At 40.7% G+C, this 22272-nt stretch overlaps 1 protein-coding gene across 3 annotated transcripts in view; it reads right to left on the bottom strand.

The window, feature by feature from the left end:
• Positions 1-22272, bottom strand: part of LOC130186318 (leucine-rich repeat transmembrane neuronal protein 4) — a 107161-nt gene that overhangs the window by 73336 nt on the left and 11553 nt on the right. Inside the window, exon 3 of one of the 3 annotated variants that reach the window (XM_056403353.1) lies at positions 6630-6724. The exons of the other annotated variants lie outside the window; for them this stretch is intronic. Within the exon in view, the coding sequence (XP_056259328.1) occupies positions 6647-6724 (78 nt within the window). The 3' untranslated portion in view covers positions 6630-6646. Of the gene's footprint in view, positions 1-6629; positions 6725-22272 lie in introns of those variants that run through there. 3 annotated transcript variants of the gene reach the window in all.

Below are 22272 nucleotides of genomic sequence, written 5' to 3'. Positions count from 1 at the left end.
TTGCCAGCTGAAAGATAATCGCCCATGCAGTAATTATCCAATAGGAGGCTCGTACCTATTTGCTTAGTTAAATCCAGGTGGCGACTTTTTTTTTGGCCAGGCAGTGTAAGTTAAGTGGAGACATCTCTTTTTTTTTTTTTGGGGGGGGGGGGGGGGGGGGGGGATTTGGGTGAAGCAGCCCTTCATACTCACACTCGCTGCAATAATAACTATGAGCTCGAGATTTAGGATGTTTTTTTTTTTTTCTGCAACACTTATTAAACCACTCGGATGAACGGAATCACTGCTGTGTGTCAGTATGCAGCGGCGCCTTATCCTGGATCACAGCGCTGATACATTTCATCCTGGGGATTTCATGGATAGCACAGGAAACGTCCTAAACCCAATGGGTTGTTGTTATCTTTATAGACTGCCTTGGGATCTTAACCTTTTGCACTCTTTGTTCTGTTGGACAAAGTGGAATCTCCAGCACGTCTTTTCCCAGCTCTTATCACAACACACTTGGCAAAAAAAAAAACTCAGAGTGTCTGATAATGTAAGAATGACAACTTGATTGTTTTGTCTTTGGCCAAGATGTTAAACACAGATGTAAGACATTAGCGGCACGACAGACTATAAATTAACTCTCACTGCCAGTGTTTGATGCCGAACAAGCAGAGTAACGATCAAAAGGCGCAGCTTGATTTGAGCAGAATTAAGCAGCAGCATGGAGAAAGAGATCTGAAGAGCAAAGGGACAATGAAGAGAGAGCGAGAGGCAACATCCCTCACAGCGTGAACGGGAAAAAAAAAAAAGAAATGTTCCTCTCATTTATGTTCTGTGGAGGAGTAGCACATCCCTGCTTAAAGACCTTAACCCATGCAACAGCTCAACACAAATCAGAAAGAAGAGGGGGAAAAAAAAAAAAATCCTGGTTGTCATGGAAACATTGTCTGTCCTGGTGACATTGCCCTCATTGTGACAAGCGCTTCTTTTACGACGACAGGTGAAATGAAAAACAGCCAATTCTCATTCTCTACCAGTCAGCCATTATATATGAACCGAACCGTGCCCCACCCCACCCCACCCCACCCCTCCCTCCCTCCCTCTATCTCTCATCCATCTCCCATCTTTTATTCACTGCTCCCATCTTGGGAAGACAAACCTCCACGTCTCTCAAAGACAGTCCAACGCAAAACTCAGAGAAAGTTGTTTATAGTGCGCACACGGCTTCCTCCTCCTGGGGTTCTGGTGTCCCAGAAAGCCTTGCAAATGCGGTGGGAGATTAGCTCTCTGAAATCCCCACACCCCCTCCCGGCCCCGCCCTCCCGAAATACTGAAGAATTGCATGCTAATGTGCGAATGCTTCTCATCATTTGACACTTTTTGAAGGGGGAAACACTGAAATGCCCCAGAGGTATATGGAGAGCAGCGCTCAGGCTGACAGGTGAAGATGGTAACAGATGTGTGGGTTTTTACATTTACTGACATTTTATACTGTATCTGTGCTCTTTGGTTATACAGTACATGTGTGTGTGTGTGTGTGTGTTCTTTGAGTGCGTGTGTGCAAATGCGAGTAAATGCAGCAACGCTGACAACAAACACAAACACACACACACACACACACACACACACACAAAAAAAAATTAATAAAGAAGGAATATGAAGTAAGAAAGCCTGTGTGACTGTAAAATTGCAAATCATCTCGCACCCAAATAGTTTCAATATGTTTTGAGGAATTTTAACTTCATAATAAGCACAGAGGAAAACAAATCACGGATTCGCGAGCAGGGACGCCGGATTCTTCTCAAGTGAAAGAGGCGCAGCTGTCTGTTCTCCACCGGATTCAGCTGTTGCACATCTGAAACCGGATTTGAAAGGGACTGTGACAGGTAGAAATAATCGCATCACACCTTACGAAAGCGACTGTTCCGAGACGTTCGGGAACACGGACAAACTCTGAAAAACGTGCGCTCTCTCTCTCTCTCTCTCTGCTTAAAAAGTGTCGGGTGGGATCAATAACTTTAATTAGCAGCAGATGCCTCGGAGGCATTCTCTTTCCCCTTTTTTTTTTCCCTGTGGAGTATGTTGATAAATCTGTGCTGTGTCAGTCATGAAGTGCTTCTACGGTTCACTCTCTGCCTCGCCGAAACAATTTGGCGGGTTTTCATTATTCTCTGATAGGGTAACTCAGATTTCACACAGGACTCGGTACTTTGACTCCTCACTCACGGCACGGGTGAAGCATTAAAATTAGTCGCACCAGCAGCGATATAGGAGTATGAGTGTGGTAATTACAGAGTACAGATTATATATCACTGCTAAGAAGAACCGGAGTTGATATAATTATTGTATTAAGTGTCTCTCTTTTAGAAAGGAAGTGAATCCTGTTGACCCTGCAGAGGTGTGTGATTGCTTGGTCAAGATCTTGAAGGGAGAGTATGGTCCTGAATGGTGTAACAGGCATTATACAGATCAAGCCTTAAGTGGATCAGTTCATTCAGGAAAGCCCACTGCTAGTCACGGCAAGGGAAGTGTTTACTGCTCAAGTGTCTGCTTGTGGGTATTAACCAAACCACATACAGAAAGTAGGCCATGCAAATGATGCCGAGGAGGCCCTGGGAAAGAGAGAGCTATAGAAATAAAGACACAGATAGAACCAAAAAACCCACACTGAGGAAATGGGCCATACTGAAGAGGCCGAATTTTTGTTTTTTGTTTTTTCTTTGCACCAAAAAAAAAAAAAAATTCTGTTATTCACAAAGAGGAGATTCAAAGCGAGTGATTCACAGTGTCAAAGAAACAAGAAATGTGGGAGAAAGAAACAGTAAACTGGAGCAGACTAAACAGATTTATGCTCGGTGCTCAGGGACTGTGATGGGTAAGTGTGCAGACTGCAGTGTAGTGGTGAGTCACTATATACACCAGTTAGAGTGCAGAACCTTGAAAGCTCCCCAGATCTCAGACCCACACAGCCTTGGAGTAACCTGGGATTACAGGCAGGGGTAAGGAGTTAGAGACACACTCGGCGAGGCGTTACACAGAAAGTTAACAACGCTGACTTGTGTTTTGGCCGCATTCTTTTTCTTTAGAGGAAGCACCTCGATGCGTGGGTTTTCCTGGAGCTTACACTAAAATACACTGCTGAAAATGTTCACATCTCAATCTTAAACCTTTAAGTTTCCAGCTGAAATCTAAAAAAATACCATCTGAAATAACCTGAGAGATTTTTTTTAGATTTTTTTTTATCTCATCTGGAACCAAGTTCACCGCGAAATGCCACCAAAGCCTCATATAATATGGTGAAGGCAATCGCGACTAAGGTTTGACATTTGAAGCATTATTACAGGGTGGGAGCATGGAGAAAAGGGGATTTTTACCTTGTGGAGTGTAAAAGACAACTTCACCTCAACCCTCCCTTGGTCTCTATTTCAGACTGTTTCCTCCCCCGATGGAAATAAGAGGTCAGAAATAAAAAAAAAGGGTGACGAGGAAAGACAGAGAGAGAAAGAAAAAAAAACTGGCAAGTGTTCTGTGGAAATGCAGCGGGGATACAAGATGACCTTGATACACAAATAGCCCATCTTTACAGGCAAAAAAAAAAACGGAGAAAGATGAAAAATCCCCCCTTAAGATATTTATCACATTATGGTCCACTGAAAGTAAGGCAGATCTTTTTCAGGTAATTATCATCTATTTTATTCTGGCATATTTTTTTTAACAGCTATTCTATAAACCTGATGGATTGCAGGTGGAGACCTGACTCATAAGCTACATATACACATTTAAAGCCATAAATTAATTCTTCCCTAATATGCTGGATTTGAGATTAGTTTCTGAGCTTTTAGTTCTAGTTTTGTTTTCAATAAAAACTTGGATGAAAGCAGGTAAAAATGTTAGCGAGATGGGCATTTAGCCAGTGGTAGTGTGGGTAATGTGCATTGCTTAAAGGAGTTGTCTGACATTTTGGGAAATAAGGTCATTCACTTACTCGCCGAGGGTTAGATGAGAGACCACTCCCACGCCTTTATGGAAAATATGTAGCTGCTGTTAGCTGCACGTTCTTCACCTGCTTGTTGCTAACTTTATCTGTGTTACATTTTTGTGTGAGTAAAAAAAAAAAAAAAAAAAACAGCTTCCTGTTAAAGCACTGAGACAAAACAATAGATCTTCTGTAAAACCAAAACAATGACCTAAAAGAGGCTAAAAGTATCCATGGAGCTGCAGAATTACTGGTCATATTCCACAAGTTTGTCATGACATTACTTGTTGTTGTATGATCCAATCAAAATAGAAAAAAGAAAAAGCTGGTAATTACAGCTTTAATATGCAGGACCTCAAAATAAACAGCATTCCCACTGCAAATAAATGGTTAAAAGCACGTTCTTTAAAAATATTTTCTATTCTAACCTTCATTCAGTTACATTTCCTTCGCTACAATATCAATCTCTACATCTGAAGTGGAGTATATTACCTTTCCCACAAGAAAGACAAGCAAACCCTGATGAGTTAATCATGCAGCTCATTATGAAGCCAGCATGGTGCATGAGAATGTCAACAGTTAGTCTTGATCAGTATTCACAGTGCAGTCGTTTTGAATGGCCATGGCCACTGGTGGAATAACTGCCTCATTATTCTGGGCACAGAGTGAGTGGGCTGGGCCTCAGTGTTGCACAGCGTCATTAAAGTCAGCATCTTTGAGCATAACAGGCTTGGCCCCGCTTACAGCTACTGCCATGGCCTGTTATCCCGCCATGCTGGAGGGATGCATCCAGTGTTCTCCTGTGCCAGTGTTTGCAGATTTCTGCCATGATCTGCACGCAGGAGATGCAGCGCTCGGGGCGTCGTGCCATCCAGCCGCACAGTGACCACCTGCATTGTGAGACACACCGTATATCTCTAAAGACAATGCAGTGCAGGCAATCTCTGCCGCCTACAGCTGGGCTTTTGTCTGGTCCTCTAGTGGCAACCGAGGCAAGCGCACAGACAACCGTAGCTTTGCCTAAGCTGCCCTCTGAAGCCGCATGTGCTTGTTTATCACCTCGGAACATATTGTCACCATTCGGTCAAGCCTGGAAAGATGGCAAACCAGACAGAGCGGGAGAGAAAGGGAGAAAGTCACCGAGAAATATAGATGGAGGGAAAGAAGAGGGAGCATATGAGAGAGACAGGGAGAAGCAGAGGAGGGAAAAGGAGCATTAGAAGATTGGCGAGTGCGTCATGGACGGGAGAGAGACTAATTAAGGAAGGCTGGATTAATTAGGCTTCCAGTCTGCCTGCCTCTCATACTCCCACTGAGCTTCATGCCAGTACAGGCCCCAAACCGACTCCCAAAAGCCAGCCCATCTATTGTTCCACAGATTTTCCATTCATTCATTGGAATGTGTGTTTTCACTATCAATGCGGGCCACCGTGAGGTTTAAAGCTGCGCTGCATATTCACTAAATTACAGTAAACACCTAAACAGGACAGACATAACCTTACACAGATAAGACTCTGCTTGCGGGAAATTTACCGTGAGCCACATTTGGTCAATGATGCTTAAATTTGCAGTGAGGTGAAATATCCTTTAGTTGAGGGACCTGGCCTTTACTTTGTAAGGCTACCTGCTCAGGTTGTGTTGTGCTCAGTAAATTTTAAAAAGGATAACTTCCCAATGCAGTTAAAAAAAAAACATCTTGTTCGACATTTGAATAATTCAAGAAAGTTTGACTGTGAATAAATGAGATTTGTGTATTGGTTTTTCTTTTTCTTTTGAGCTTTTCAAAAGAAAATAAAACTTACATGAGTTATTTCCAAACAAAAAATGACTTTGGGGTTTTCGCATTCAGCATGAATGAACTCCAAATTAATTCATAATGGGTGTTTATTTAAAATCTTGACACAATGCAAAAGAGAAAAAGCTGGCGATCTCCACCCAGCCTTCTCAAATTACACTGTCACCTTTGTTTCTCCTCCCATTCTCCCGTTTGTTGCCCCGAGTAAATTAATTCAGCACCAGTCCATCATGATGCAGAGGCTAAAGTAGGTTAAGAGGGTTCTCAGTCTTGGGCAGATACAATGAAGCTTCACCGCCACATTGAAGACGATCCGCTCAATGGCTCTTCCCTTCTTCTGCAAGATCAAAACGGAGTGAAAAGGGCTCAGCAGATGAGATGAGAGATCAGCATCTTCATTTCAGTCTCAACAAAAACAGCCGAAGAAACAAGTGCCCCCTTTACCCAGTGTTCAAATTAGGCAGGGAGCTCAGCTGCCACAGAGGAGACGGGAGACCCAAGGAAATCAATATGAGAATTACATGGGCATGGATCAGTGGGGTGAAGTTGTAGAAGTGATAATTAATTAACTATTAATCACATTAATAGCAACAATTCTACTCATGTAATGGTGCATATTTAGAGATATGAATACAATTAAGCTCTACTCGTCCAATATAAGGAACGTACTGTAAGTTGCTATTCCCTACTGGGCTTGTATTGTATTGTTGTTATATACGCTACATATTTTATATAGTTTGGATAGAGGCGGAGTTGTTGGTTCTACTTGGTTGGTTCTTAAGTCCAAAGCAAATAATTCCCCTATAAAGTCTCCACCTCTGCTGTTCATGACACAGCCCCCCCCCCCCCAGCCAGAATGTAATTCAAACCTGCCTTTAGCTCTCCTTCATCTAATATCCTTGGCCTCGTCCAGGGTGGAATATGATGGGATGAATATTTATTGTGGGTCCCGGCTTTGATGGGCCGCACTGAAAGATTGGAGAAAAACAAAGTGGGAAAAAGCTGGTATCACCATTTCTGGCCTGACTGACGCTCCAGCTCGCAGCGAGTAATTCATTCTGAGAGGAGGCACAAGTGCCCCTGCTCTGTCTCTCAGCACAAGTTTATGATAATCCTAATAAATTATGATGCGCTGCACAGACATTAAAAACTCTGATTGGCACTAAATCAAACAGGCTGTGCCTCTCAGGTCAGAGAGAGCTGAGAGAGTGACTGTGTGTGCTCTTCTCTGCGCTCCCTTCCAACTATCAATTTCTCTCTGTCCCCAAATCCTACATTACTGCAGGTCCACCTACCCATTTCTGCCTCTCTCCTCTCCTTTTGTCTACTGTAATTTTCCATTCCTTTTTCGGTGCCCTTTCCATACCGCGCCTTTCTTTGAAGCAGACTTGATAAATTTAGGTGACAGCATAAACTTGAGAAAAAAAAAAAAAAGTCTTGAGATATAAAGTTAAGTCCTCAGTACTGTGGGAGAATGTGTCATTGTATCTTTCCAGTATTTCTCATGATCCCCTGCATTGTTCTGTAGTCATGTGGATCCCATTTGCAGGTGATTTAATTCAAATGAATGGATAACCAGATTGGCACCCACCGTTTTAATCTTACCCAAGCACTCATGTGCACTGTGCAGATTATTTCACCTTCATCAACTCTAGCGGTCATAGGTCCGAGACATCAATTTGTTAACCCAAATCTGGTTAGTCTGATGTTGATTACTGCCCTGCACTGGCCCTTATTATGAAGAAATCGAAAAACACTCAACCTGCCTTGATTAAAAAGGCAAAAAATAAAAAAATAAAAATCTGCTTAACTGTTTAAAGTTGATCTCTTTAGAAAAATATGTGAATGCAGAATTTCATTATCATGGGTCAAATGCACATCTACTTTATTAATGGTTCTCTGCACTGAAAATGGCACACGCTGTTAAAGGCTGGAATCTGTGTCGAGCTCCAATGTGTCTAAAGAATAGACACATTGGAGCTCGGTTAAGTCACATGAGAGAAGCTGCATTGTCAAATCAGACATGCATTTGCCGCAGAAGTGAAGTTTAATCGATCAAAATAGAGGTGAAGGAGAATTGCTGAGCTGATTAAAATTTTCTATTTGCATTGATTGTGATGCACTTTGGAATACGTCCCATTTTAAATGTCCATGTTACAAAAAAGCATCTCCTCCCACTTGGGTGAGAGCATCCCAGTAAATCATATTCCCTGATGAATGTTTTAATGTTGGGGGTAGTGACCCCATCCATTCGCAGACAGACTGCTTGTTAATGGTTATAATCAGTGGCAAAATAGCACTGGGGATCATATCTCAAAGGCTGCATCAGGTAAGATGAATGAATGAAGCATCAGACACACTGCAGATGAAAAAGGCAGTTTGATGATGGTGTCACCTACTGGATCCACCTTAAACATTAGATGAAGGCAAGATAGGTTCGAGAACAGCTGGGACATGGAAAAAAAATGAAAGTAGAACTAGGTGCAATTAGAGATGCAGCTAATGATTATTTTTTACTATTGATTAATCTGACATTTTCCAGTCAACACAAAATATTCAATTTCCAATGATGTCAACTGAGAAATGCAGCAAATCGTCACATTTTAGAAGATAAAACAGTCACAAAGAAGCTGGAAGTATTTTTTGTATCAAAATCACCAATAATGAGCAGTACTAGAACATCAGTGCAGCAGAAAGAAGATGTATAACTGCCCTTTAAGAACCCTGAAAACACATCCACTCTTTCACTGCACAAGTCATTACAAGGGTAGCAGGAGGGAACAAGTAGTTCAATATTATAATTATATATCATTTTAGTGTATTTGCACTAAACTCCATAAACCTCTCAGATCGTGCAAGGTTCACTGGTAATTACTAAAAGAAGATAGATAGCTAAAAGAAGTAGCTTTTAAAGGGGATACTACAAAATTCTTTCTGCCGCTGAACGTGGTTTCTTGCCTGGTGGTGATTGTCGACCATGATTGCAAGACAAGATGCTATAATACGCACCCTGAGTTACGCTATGTCTTTGGGGCAGATTTGAAGCTACTGTGAGTCGCTTTCAGAAACTGACAGGGCTAGCTGGTTAGCATGCTAACTTCAGTAAAAGAAAAGACAAGAGTTAACACCGGCATTTCTCTCCACCGCAGGAGACAGCTCATGACGAGTAAAGGAATCAAGTTTGATGCTGAACTCACCACGTTTCTTCAAGACTGGTAACAATGCTAACGTTGGCTATGTAGCAATACCAAAACTTATAAATAGTTCCTTTAAGGAAGATGTACTGCAACATTACAAAATAAATGAATAAAGGTCAAAATTGATGCAGACATCTTTTCAATTTGCTTTACAAAACCTGGTGCCTACATTACCCACGATGCATCTCAACTGCTGACAATTCAGTCAGAGATTTGGCCTTAAACCACACATAAGGAATGGGTTGCAGAGAATGGTAAATTCATGTCTTTCTAACTCCAAACAGCCAAGCTTTTATTTTCAAACCTCAACCCCAACTGACCCTGAAGTTATAATACTTGAAGCGATTTATCAGACAAGCCTTTCCCGTATGCACTGGTACTTCCCAAGACCTGTAAACTAAACTAACTAAATATGATGAGGTGAATAGTGACATTCCTAATCACTTCAATCAGTCAATTTTTATCCAATCTCGAGTCCTCGCCTCGTACTGGGCCCCTGTGCCAAAATCTAAATGTAATACCTGGTCCCAGGCTTACCTGGTACACATTCTTAAATAAATGTGTGTTCAATCAAATTACCACAGACTAATTAAGACACAGTAAACCTGTGACAGGTGGTTTTCCCGCTCAGGAGCAGTTGGTTGTAATCTGTTATGTCCAATGTTCTTTATGAGCAATTTAAGGCACATTTCCCAGATGTTTTTTCTCACTGCTAACACATTTCTGTACACTGTATATGTAAGTGTACCAATAGCCCTTAACTGGGCAGGAAATATGTGCTGTTTTTAGGGCATAAAACTGTAGTGAGATGCCTAGTCCCAGGGTAAAAATTCAACCACTGCTGCAAAGCTGGAAGAATTTTGAGATAGCCTGACCTAAAGGGAGAAAAAAGGGAGAGAAGGCTGCTCCAACTGTCCATGACATTCTCTGTGGCCTTGTGCATAACCATTCCCCCTGACACCCCAAATACCAGTTTGATTAATTACGATTGGTACAAGCTGAAAGGCGGTGAATAATTATTCTTTAAAAGGCAACAAGATACACAATGCACAGAATGTTAGAAAAACAGGAGGCTCATAAACAGAGTCAAAACAATGAAAATTCTGATCTTATTATAATCATTTTATAAGGATTTTGAAATGTTAAGCAAAACATGTCAAAATTTATGACAGACACGAGACTCAGGGGGGTTTGCCGTCTTCCTCATTTCATCATTTTATGATCATCATTAGCTGTGATGTTTTCCGCGTACAGAGAGGGGTCCTGCTCCCTAAGTAGGCTCACTAGCTTCATGGCACAATCAATCCCCAACGTATCCATTGTCAGTTTTGTCAATACAGGGCTTTTATTACCTTGCTAATCCAATCAATAAGAGGGACCATTATATTTTACTGTGAAAGATGGACTCCAAATATATGACATTTGCTACATGGAGCGTGTTGCATCGTGGGGCAGATATAGCTTGAGTATGTGTATTGGAGAGCGATGATGGTGTAGCCACTTGTTCTCCCCTTCTCCTCCACAAATGTCTTGGGATGCCGTTCTTGTTTGTGTTGGATCACCTTGCATGAAAAAAATAAAATAAAAGTGGACCACAGGCCAGGGTTCGTTCTAAGAACATGTGTTTGTATTATGTGTTTTTTGCAGCTTGGATATGTGAGGCTGGAATACTAAAGTGAGGCAGTGGGACAACAGAAGTCATCAATCATGAGGGGTCTACATTTTTTCCTGCAGTGGAAGGCAACCTGCATCGGGCTGATGCAGTCAGGCCACAGAGTGGGATGCTGTAGGTTGGCAGAGACAGGTAATTAACTAAAAATAATATGTGCTTGACACAGCAGAGAAAAGGGCTTGAAAAGGAACAGGAGACACAGTGGAATGAAACCTCCGAGAATAGCCCAGCTGGGGAGATGAAGGTTACTTTGTATGCCAGCATGAGTGGATGCAGCACATGCAGCCGGCCTGCTCCGACACCTACACGCTGTAGAAGGATCAAACTTGAGGGCTATGGGAAATTTCATTGGATTTTCAGCATCAATGTATTTCACTTACCCACACCCCTTCTTGTGAGTTCTTTATATATTCAACATAAAAGACTGGCAGCACATCACAGCAGCATCGGAAATTTGATATCTGATTGGTTTTGCTGCTGCGCTTTGATTCTTGCCGGACTCATGTGAAATGTAGAAGTGTTAGGAACCTGATGTACGTACACATTGATTTAGACAATGTATGTCAAATTTCTGTTTGAATGGAATTTGAAACTGAGAGAAGCTAAATTGTGTGTGCATGATTCGAATTCCTGAATGAAAGCTGAGAGAAGCCTCACAAGTTACTGTCACTAACAAACCTCGTAACAAGCGAAAACACATTTGAGTTTAGACCTCCAAACTATAAAGACTACAACTGCACTCTGACTATGTGGCCCATGAAGCTGGAAGAAAGATGTCGAATGCGATTGTTTTCATTAGACTGTGTCCCCCTGTAGTTTTCAATATTGATGTGATCATGCAGAACAAATCTCATATGGTAGAAAGTGAAGTTTTTTTGATTAGAAAGCAGGTCTAGGTCTATATTAATACAGTGAAAGAATCAAAGCACTCAGTCCACAGAGAAATGCACACAGCCTGTACTCAGAAACAAGCTGTCAGGACTTCTGTAACTTTGTGATGTCACAACGAAACAGCCATAGCCCTCAGCCACAGCCCTCAGCCATGCCCAAAGCCCAGTCTTTTCGGACCCTCTGTCCAACCTTGAAGGATTTGGTTTCTCTGAGTGTTTACCTAAAATCTGCTATATTTTCATTTGATCGTTCAGAAAACAACCAATCAGAGGAGAGGCTCTCATCTGATTGGCTCACCAACCTGTTGTTGCTTGTGTGGTGTGATGAAAAGTCTAAAACCCCAGAAATATGTGTTGCTGATTCATTTTCCATTGACTGCACTCAATCAACTAATTGTTTCAAACCATAACAACCTGAAATGGATCCATATTTTCTAATGTGGCCATTACTGAAAATGAACTATGTGCTTATTTGGCCCTGCAGTGAAGAGTCTGTCATATTAATTAACTAGAGCAGCCTATGTATGATTTACATCGACTATCAGCTAGTGTAGGAGTAAATGCAACTGTACCATTGTGTTGTCATCTCAGCTGTAATTTTTTCACACCAAGTCGCTTAATTAACCGGACAAGTTGGACGCAGTTTTGATCAAAAGTGCCCTTTAATTCTGAGGACACACGCACCATCCTCGGTGCATAGTGGTTTTGATCTGACCACTGAGAAAAACATGCCAATCTGCTCGGCCTTGCCTCAGACTTATTATCTTACTTCAAAAAAGCTTTGAGCCATCACTGATCAGAGGATGGACAGCTGTCCGTGGACAAAGGCCTGTGTGTCTTTGTGGACGGACGCCTGCCAATCTAGCTGTCGAGTCTGGATGACTGCCTGATTTCTCTGGCTTTCTAACTGCCTCTCCTGTCCGCCTGTCGACTGCTCCGTCCTGTTGAACGCGCTGCTCTGCCAGGTTCACTTGCCTACCTGTCTCAGTCCACTTCAACCCTGAGTGCCAGTCTATCTTTTCTGCCTGTTGAATTCGCTGGGCAGGATGACTTAAACGCTGTCAGTACCAATAAAATCACAAACTTCTCCTCAGCTCTGGGGAGGTTTTTGCTCGGACTTAAAATGATTACATAATGGATTTAGAATTTATGCAATACAATGCATTTTTCAAAAGTTTGACAAAGACAATTCCAACAGTTAGAAATTGTTAAATTCTATTTACAGCTCCTCACTTACATATTCACATTTGTTCAAGGCTACCTACTTTGAAGCTTGTGATTAATCTGCTCAGTAAGGATATGAATCTATGAATAGATATGAAGAAGATGTATGTTTTCACCTCTTAAAAGGTGCAAGAAATCTATCAGTAATCCGTCAATCATGCACAGTGCAGAGAGGTGGTCTAATCGGTTCAGTAAAAATACCTGAGGGAGTTGGCCAAGGGTATAATGCACTGCAGACCAGGGGTTCAAGACCCGTACAAGGCTCAGAGATGATTTCTGGCTTATGAAGTAAGCAACACATAATTCCCCTATACGCAAATGAAATATACTGTATGTACATAGGAAATAAAAACATGTAAAAAATATATATCAACCTATTAATAGGAACCATTTCATATATTGGCATATATGTCTTGCCCATAAATCACATAAATAAATATACTGTGTATCCATGCCAAAGCCTGTCAGAATATGTCGATATTATATACAGTGGGTTCCAAAAGTCCGAACCCAAAACGGAGAGATAGACATTCAAATTAATAAGAAATTAATTTTAAAATAATGTATATAAGCATGTATACTGTTCTAATAAACCTGCACATATATATTGTTAACATTTTTACTTGAAATATGTTGTACCATATAAAAATAAATTATAGATATTAATCAGAAATGTACATATACAAATTTTACCACGAGTTTTTCATATACATTACGGGCTATACGTATATTATACACTTATATCGTCATATATCCAGAGGATGTATATGGCTCTTGATATAGGGACATACTGTGTATATTATATATTACATTTTTGCATGGGTTTTTTTTTTCTATTTGCTTTTTACTAACTAGTTTCACAGAAAATATGAAAGCACTATTTTAAGCGATGTAAATGACAGTGGGAAGATCATGCACTTTGCTCCTTTCTTAACAGCAAAGAAAATATTTTTTTTAATTAATTAATCAAAAAAGAAAAACAGGCCAGACATCTGAAGAAACAGTTGTGTTTTTTTTACTGTTAATACTCTGTCCACCCACAGGAAACTGCAAAGAGGAAGCATCTCCCCTGTCTTTTTTTGTTGAATATTTCTCTTAATTACAGTAGTTAGTTAATTAAGACGAGCTATAGAATCAGATAACAAGTCTCCTTAGAAGTAATGAACTGAGAGTTTAGTTCCTTGAAAGAAGCAGTCTTTAATTCTGAGTAAGTTTCTTGACACTAGGCCCCATGAAACCTATTAAACAGAAATATAAAATTGACTTTGGAAAGCTAAAATATTTGACAGCAGCGTTATGCAACGATGACAGGCTAATTATACTTGACTCATTGTCAATTCATTAAATAGCACATCATTTTCTGGTAAATGTGAACTAGCCTGCACAACTTCAGCAGAAGTGCTTCATTCAACAGTAAGTCTGGATAAAAAAAAAAAGGGATTAAAAATGCCGATCATAGGGATGGCTTGGTCACCTTTTATTTCTTCATTTTATTGCACTATAGGCTTGAACAGATGTACTGTTGCAGGTACTTAGCGGTGTACTTAGATGCAGGCCCATGGATGACTCATCTTCATCTTCCCTCATACTTACTGATTTACAAGTATTTGAATTTAGTGACTAATGGCCAGGGTGATAGTAAGGCTGTCCAACCTTACTGAAAATGATCTTATAGTTAATGAGAAAAAAATGAGTGCTTCATTGGGGTGCTAATGTCCTCTAACCTTCCTGTAATTCCACGAAACTGTCACGCATTTAACACAACTATGTGAAAAGAGAGTAAATTGTTCTGTGAAATGCCAGGAACTACTTTCTCAACTATACTGAAATCATAAAAGAGATGCAGCACACAGTGTACTTGTTTTAAGCATTATGAAATACAGATTTCTTTTTCTCCATTCTAGTGCAATAACTTTTGTTATTCCTTCTTTTTTAAGAGACAGACACAAATGTGAAAAAATCCTTGAATGGGATTATTCATTGAAGGTTGAAAAACAAGTCCAAAAAGCTCATTATGACCTATAGTTACCATTTCATGTAAGGTAAATGCGTCGACAAAATACAGGACATAGCCAACATTGTTCTTTTTTTTTTCTCTACGACTGTTCCACTATCTTTTCCTAAACCCAACCAAACTGTGGCCGTCCCAAAAGCTCCAAAACCGTGTTCATTTTTGCTACCATGACGACAAAGGTGCGGTACACCTGCCGCTGGCACACTCCAACAGGAACTCAAATTTTTTTTTAGAGAGAGCTCACTTATTAGGATGCAGATGTTTGCGATGTGCTTGTTGCTGCACAGTTTCTCTAACAGGATTGTATATTTCACGCTGCAATAACTGTAGCTGTAGGACACATGCTAGTTTGGCAGTTTAGGAAGCCACAGCTCTAATGTGATATAACCCTTCCAGCTTTTGTTCCGTCAGTAATCTGGGCTTTTTTTTCTCCCTTTTTTTTTATTTTTTATTTTTTTATGATATCCAACTTATAAAAACAGGCTGTTTTTTTGTTGCTTCGTCCAGTTACACGCAGTTACAATGTGGCATTGAAGATTTCTCATCCATGTGGGGGTCTGAAGAGAACAGGCTGTGTGGAGTAGCGATATTTGTATCAGTAGGTAGTAAAGCAAATAAGAGGTACTAAAACAGACAAGGGACCTCTGTAAAACAAATGATGCACAGCTTTGAAAAAAACGCCTTTGAACGTGAATGGTCCAGTAGGGGAAAAACAATAATGATTGCAGAGCGAGTCGGCACAAAGCAAGTGCATCAGATGCCAATTGCAAAAGATTTTAAGATGAGTATCAGAGACGAGGAGAAAAGATAACAGAGGCAGTGCATCAGGAAGCTTAGCATTAATGATGTACTTGGGCTTGCACTGTGGAAACTGGGAGAAACAGAAAAGACTCTTTCCTCTTTTCCAGGTAAAGTAATTGCTATATTGGTGATCTAACACCCTCATTAAGCATGGATCAAATGGGAGTGCAGAAAGCAGCGGCATGGAACCAGAGTGTGAAACAGACAGGATTAGAGGATGACAGACCTGCTCTCTCACGCGCAGCGCATGTTTGAAGTCTCCTACATGGCTAATTGTCGACAGTAGACACTAGCATCGCGAAGTTCAGCCTCCCCACTGAATTACAGATAGCTTACTTGCCCTTGGCTAGCCTCCCGGTGTTTGTGTTGATTTTTTCTGAGCAATTAACAATCTGACACCATGACCTTGGACTGTAGAGAGAGGCAGAGAGAAACAGGGAGAGAGAGAGAAGACAAACTGCCTCATACCTTCAAATAAAAAACACCCACTGCTGTACAATGGCACAGGACAAATGAGTAACAATATATTTTTACCTTTAGATTTCAAGGCCTTGTGTTTACATTCTCATTTTGCAGTCTTATCTCAGGGGTGTTTGAGTGACAAAAAAGTAACAAATCCCATTAGCAAGGCCAACAATAAAGTGATACAGCAGAATGCTTTCTCAAATAACCAGTCTATGGCAAAACTGGTCTAGTTTGCTCAGGCATAGGAGTCACACTGTGGACATAAATCCAGCAAGCAAATACAAGTTTGTAAACAGCAGTGCAGGCCTCAATTTTGAGAAATTAGAAAAAAAGAGGACCATTGTTTCTCTGTTCAGCTGCTTAAAATATTAAAATATGTTTACATGTTGCAACATGCTGTGGTCGTGCAAATAATGGCTTCCCTCCCTAAGTATGAAATACGAAGCAAATAAGGAGCTTGATGTTGCTGAAGCTGCCGAGAGAGACTGGTGTGGCGACTTCGACACGAACCCTAATCCTACCACAGATTTAAAGTTGTTTTGTTATAGCTACGATGAACTTTGCCTTTCATCAAGGAGTTCTCGCTTAATTTCTGAGCAACAGATTGGGATTTGTTGTTGAGTTGCTGTTGAGTGTCATCAGTCTAAGAAAAACAGACAGTGATTATAGAAACCAAGATATTTAGCACTGAAATAAACAGTAAGTTTAATCATCCAGTGCAGATGATTAGGGCTACAGCTAGCAATTATTTCAATTATTAATTAGTAAGTTTGTTCATTTTTTTTTTTTTTTTACTTGTTGATTAACCATTCTGTTTGTATATGTCAGAAAATTGCACTTTGTGATTTCAGGGCCCGAGGTGATGTCTTCAAAACGTTCGTATTTGCCTCATCCCTGGTTGAAATCAGAGAGAATTTAAATCTACAGGTACATAAAAGTGAAGGGCAGCCAAATCCTCATGTTTAAGAAGCTTTTCGTTTTGTGTAATTTGGCATTTCTGTTAACATTATGTGTGCCGAAGTCTTAAGAACATTTGATGATTTACCGTATTAGAGCCACAGGCGTAAAAGAGAGAGAGAGATTTCTCTCAACATTACGGTGAGTGGCAGCGATGAGAACGACCTCAGGATAAAGGACAGCACATTGAAAGAGAAGTAGGTGCCATATAGCTAATAGTCTAGTTTGGAGTATCAGATGAGTCGGAGGTTCTTAAACACAGGAACAAGATAATTAATTCAAACACAGCCATATGCCGTGTGACATTATAGTTAGTGGATGATTGTAGTTTGGAAAAGGTCAGAAGCAGTATCAGAAGAAGAGAGGACTTGACGTCAAAAGGCCAGGTAGCAGTCCCCGCTGGCAGAAATGAGTTTCAGGCCTTCCTAACAAAAGGAAGACATGTGTTGGGGAAAGATGAGATGGCAGTAGGTGAATTATGTGCAACGCTAGTGGCAGAGCAGGCCTGGCATATCATCGACATCCTTATCAAAGAGGAAGATTTGAGCCACTTTGTGTCAGCAGCAAAGAATGATGTCTGCTTAGTTAACTCGGCTTCAGCATGTGGCAAGGAATGAGCGGATCTGTGTGGAAGGTGGTAGAGGTCAAACGATGATGATCGAATTCTAGACACGTGGAAACTTTATAAAGTCAAAGACAATGAGAGGAGTAAAGGAAGGAAAAAAAATATATGGTGTGGACAGATTACAAGATGGGTTAGACAAAAATGGCCGAGGATGTTCTGTTACTTGAAAAGGTGACGGAGGCCATAAGTGGCACAGACTCGAGATCGGGTCAAGTCCACTGTCTGCATCAGGAGTACAGCTACATTCAAAAAGATCAAAGGAAGATGGGAATGAAATGATTGAAATAATCCTCTCTGTTGAAGGTTGAAGTGACATAGGAAAATGAGGATTGCACCATCTTCAGGTAATTCACTAAAAAGTCTTGCCAAACCTCACATTCATATCAAGTGGACCAGCGGGCTGAGAGAGGACAATCATGTGGAGAGGTCCAGGGTGAGTTATAGTGATGGCACAGAATCCAAATGAAAGAAACGGTAAGAGTGACACCGGAGGAATAAGCAATTCCCACTCAGGAGAGATGAGCAGACCCGAGCAGCTATGGCCTCGTGTCTGAGGAGAGACAGCCAGGCTGAGAGAGGTGGGGAGAGTGCAGCAGGTGCTGCCATGTACCGCCGAGTGATTTATGTCTACGAGAGAGCAACAAAATGTAGAAACAAGATCGGAGCACATTCTGAGATGAACTCAGGACTTTGTGGACTGCTGACTGATAGTTCCTGTCTCCCCTCTACAACATTTTAAGATGAGACAGAGGGACAGATAAGGCTGGAGAGGATGCATTTTCAAGGATATCTCAAGAAACAAAATGGAGGAGAGTGCAGGGATTTTAGAAAGAAATAGTCTCATCGACACAGACCTGTTATTGCGAGAGGAATTAGCAGGGCGTTAGGCCTTCACTCACTTTTCCTCCACAAAGTTAGCTTAAACAGTTTTCATGCATAATGTCACATAGTATGAATATAGCTTTACAGGTGGTGCTATTTGAAACCTGAGGCCAAAATGTAATATTGCTGCAAAAACAATCCCCTACAGGTGTACTGAATTCATTAGCAATTTGCAGGAAGCCAGGGAGGGAGGGGCAGAGTAGGCTTCAGGCCTTAAAAAAAAAAAAAAAAAAAAAAAATCAGCCCATGGACACTAACCAAAAGATGCACAGCCAGGAGTCTGTACTGCTACTGTACCTCCCATATATGCTCTTGTCTTCCTTGCATAGGTAAATCCAAGATTCTATCTTAAAACACTTTAAATAAAACATTTCAACATGAGACATTGCACAAATGTATGCGTAGAGGGGCCATTTGTACGTTTTTTCTGACACGGTTTGCTGTCAGGAGCAGGTGGTGGCGAATGTCGCTTGACGAGCTTCAGCCATCGTTGCATTTACGAGACAAGAGGTTATAATACCTCCACAACAAATTACAAATTAGCTTACAAATAGCTCCTTTAAAGATACTCTACATATTTTGTAGAAGTGAAGCACTGATTAGCTTTGTTCATATGCTCTTTTACTGATATTTATAGTGTATGTATGAACACATCTCACCTTTCAGCCTGACTTACATCCCCTGTGTAAGGTGGGAGGTCACCTACACAGTTTATAGGAAGTGGAAAGCATCAGAAATTGTAAAACCTGCTCAAGATCAATTGATCAAATGCTGTTGTATAGTTGGGAGCCCTGTAGTCCTGTAGATATCTTATTTTATCTTATTTTAAGAAGGGCTCACTTCACTTTGTCCTTTAACAACCTTCCTTTATATTGCTCTGGATCTATTCCAGTTTTGCCCTCAATTCTGAAAGAACAAAAACTTTCTGCTTTCTTCTGGCTCTTATATCTTCGTCGACAGTTCCTTCATATGTTTGTTGATGAACATCAAATGCTTCTGAGTTATTACACTCGACTGACTCTGTAGTGTTGATTTAGCCCTTGCCCCTCTTAGAATGTGTTAACTCCTGCTTTATTTGGCTCACTAGATAAAAGAGACAGCTAAATTGGCAAGTTCAGTCAAGTCAAGATAAAAAAAGGCTAATGATAGATGCAATGATTTCAAGCCCTCTTCTAGTTCACACTGATGGAGACGCTGTGAGGCATTTTGTGTGCAGTCCCTTTAAGTGGAGGTGGAGGGCACCTTTAATAGATAAGGTCTCTTATAGGGCCGCCTCAGACCGTTCATTATCAAACCGATGCCACTGGCATGGGGCATCTGCAACAAAAATAAGTGTTGAGAATACCTTGTGAAGTACTGGAATGTAACCAGTGCTTTTTTTTTTTTTTGGTTGCTTTCACCTAGTGTGACAGTATCCCCTCCTCCCCAACTCTGTTAATTCCTCCTGATCCTCACTGCAATAGCCTTCCATTCTTTACCTGATATTATGTTAGTGTTCTCTAATAAACACTCCTAACATACAGTATGACATTTTTTAAGTTCTCTGACAACGTGAATGTCCAACACATGTGAGCTACCAATAACCCCCCCCCCCCAGGACAACTTTGTAATTGCTTATATATATAAATGGCTTAGTCAAAGAATTGACAAATGAAAAATTAAACGAACCTGAAATGAACTGACCAATCCGCAGGTCAACATTGAGGGCATGACTGCTAATTTGAAAGTCCATCTATCATTATGCCGTTTTTCATATTAATATGATTCCTGAGGGCAGAAGTCAGCTGCTCTGTGCTTTGCAATTAACTAGCTAATCATTTACATTATAGGAGATAGTCACAAGAACATGAACATGTGCGCAAGCTTTTGAGATCCAAAATACCCCCACAACAGATATTACCTCTGGAAAGCTTATTTTAATTCTATCTGTTAGGACTGCACCTGAAATGTCAATACATCTCTATTATATTATTCTGTCTATATTCAATATTTGCAATGTGCTTGTACTGGATAATATTACATTTTACAGTTCCTGGTTTCATTTATCTCAGCCTCTGTAAATGGTAAGCTGTAAACAGACTGCATTTATATAAGATCATTCATGATCCAAAAATAAAATGTCCTAGCATGCATTTTGTTGACTAGGCGACAGCATGTCATGCTGAAGCCACAAAAGATGTGTCAAAATGAGGTCATGTGAAAACGGTATATTTTAATGGAAGGTTGTTCTGCATTGGAAAGAAATACAGCTGCTGAAAATCATTACTTGCGTCTTCTACTTTCATTCCCCTACAGAACATAACTTTACGTGGAGTATCACGTTTAAAAAAAATAATAAATAAAAATCACAGTACATATCACTGTAAGCCTCTGTAGTGGAGGGCCAAGGCAAACAAAGTGGCAGCTGAGATATGTGTTCCCTCTTTGCAATCAAACCTTTTTGAACAACCTGCAAGTGTTACGTGTTACCAGGTGACCCGCCTCTCGATGAAAGCCAGACGGTCAGTAACAGAAATGGAAAAGAGTGTGGAGGATCCAGCCCTCCTCCACCTCCTCCTCCTTTCTGTTTAAACCTCTGCATTTATAGTCATTCCTCCAGAGGGAACCTGACAGAAATTCATGCCATGGAAATGCAGAGAAAGTCTAGATACTAGACTGAGTATTAGTGAGCTGGTAATGTGGAAATATATAATGTGTCTTACGGCCTGTTGAGTTACAGCTTTGAGAGAGTGGGCTGCCTGATCATCCAGGTGGGTTTATCCTATCATCAGCCCCCTTGTTACAACTGGGCCGGTTAATCAATGATAAGTAATAGAGTTCTAGAGAAGCCTTGGTTCCCGTAGCTTGGAAAACCCGGGGAAACTCTACAGTGGAATAAAAGGTTTAAGTAAGAACGGTTCAGTATGTCAGATACACAAGAGCGTAGCAACTGAAAGCAAAAGGAGAAGAGAAGTGGTATTCCCACATTGCTGTAGTCTGTAAATACTGTTTTGAAGAAATTCACTTGCCTGTGTACAAAACATTTCAAAGGATTCCCACTCCTTACGGGAATATCAAACACTACTTCTTTGTGTGTTTGTGTGTTTGTGTGTGTGTGTGTGTGTGTGTGTGTGTGTGCATGCGTGGGTGTCATAAACTGCGTACATTTTCTTTCTCCGTGTGAGTTCAAGTGTGGATGGCCAGTGAAAGTGTGCATTTCAGTTTATGTGTGACTAATCAATTAAGCTAGAGAGTAAACAAGTGAGTAGGTTCAGCAAGTCAGTTTGCAAAGGAAGGAAAAGAAAAAAAAATCAGAAAGCGGGTGCAGTTGGGAGACTATGAGCATTAACTATTTTCCAACAAGTATCTTCAGTCACAGCTATGTCAGGAAAAATGTGCAGTCATCAGTTCAGAGGAAGCTCTGTTCAGTGACAAGAGTCTCTATTAGCATTCACATCCACTGTCCATAAGTGAATCTTCTTATCTTCCATTCAGCTATTCTCCCCCTCATCAAAAACTGAATAGCAGTAGAGCAAACACAAAGCACAGAGCCTGTGATGTGCAAGCAAAAAAAAAAATGCAAACGAGTACCTAAACAAGCACAAATGCCTTATCACAAACAGCAAAGCTTAAGCTCGAGATTATGCAGAATAGGAAATGTAATCAACCTCATTTATCTGTATTTCTGTACAATTCTGCGGCAAAACAAACATTTGCATCTCAACAGAGATTAAGGTTTAAGCGAATATACAAACACCCATCTGAAAACAAGAGATATCTTGTTATACACAAAGTGTTCCGAAAACTACC

This window comes from Seriola aureovittata, chromosome 18 (assembly GCF_021018895.1).
Source record: "Seriola aureovittata isolate HTS-2021-v1 ecotype China chromosome 18, ASM2101889v1, whole genome shotgun sequence".
Taxonomy (NCBI): Eukaryota; Metazoa; Chordata; class Actinopteri; order Carangiformes; family Carangidae; genus Seriola; species Seriola aureovittata.
This window is presented reverse-complemented; position numbering and strand designations above follow the sequence as displayed.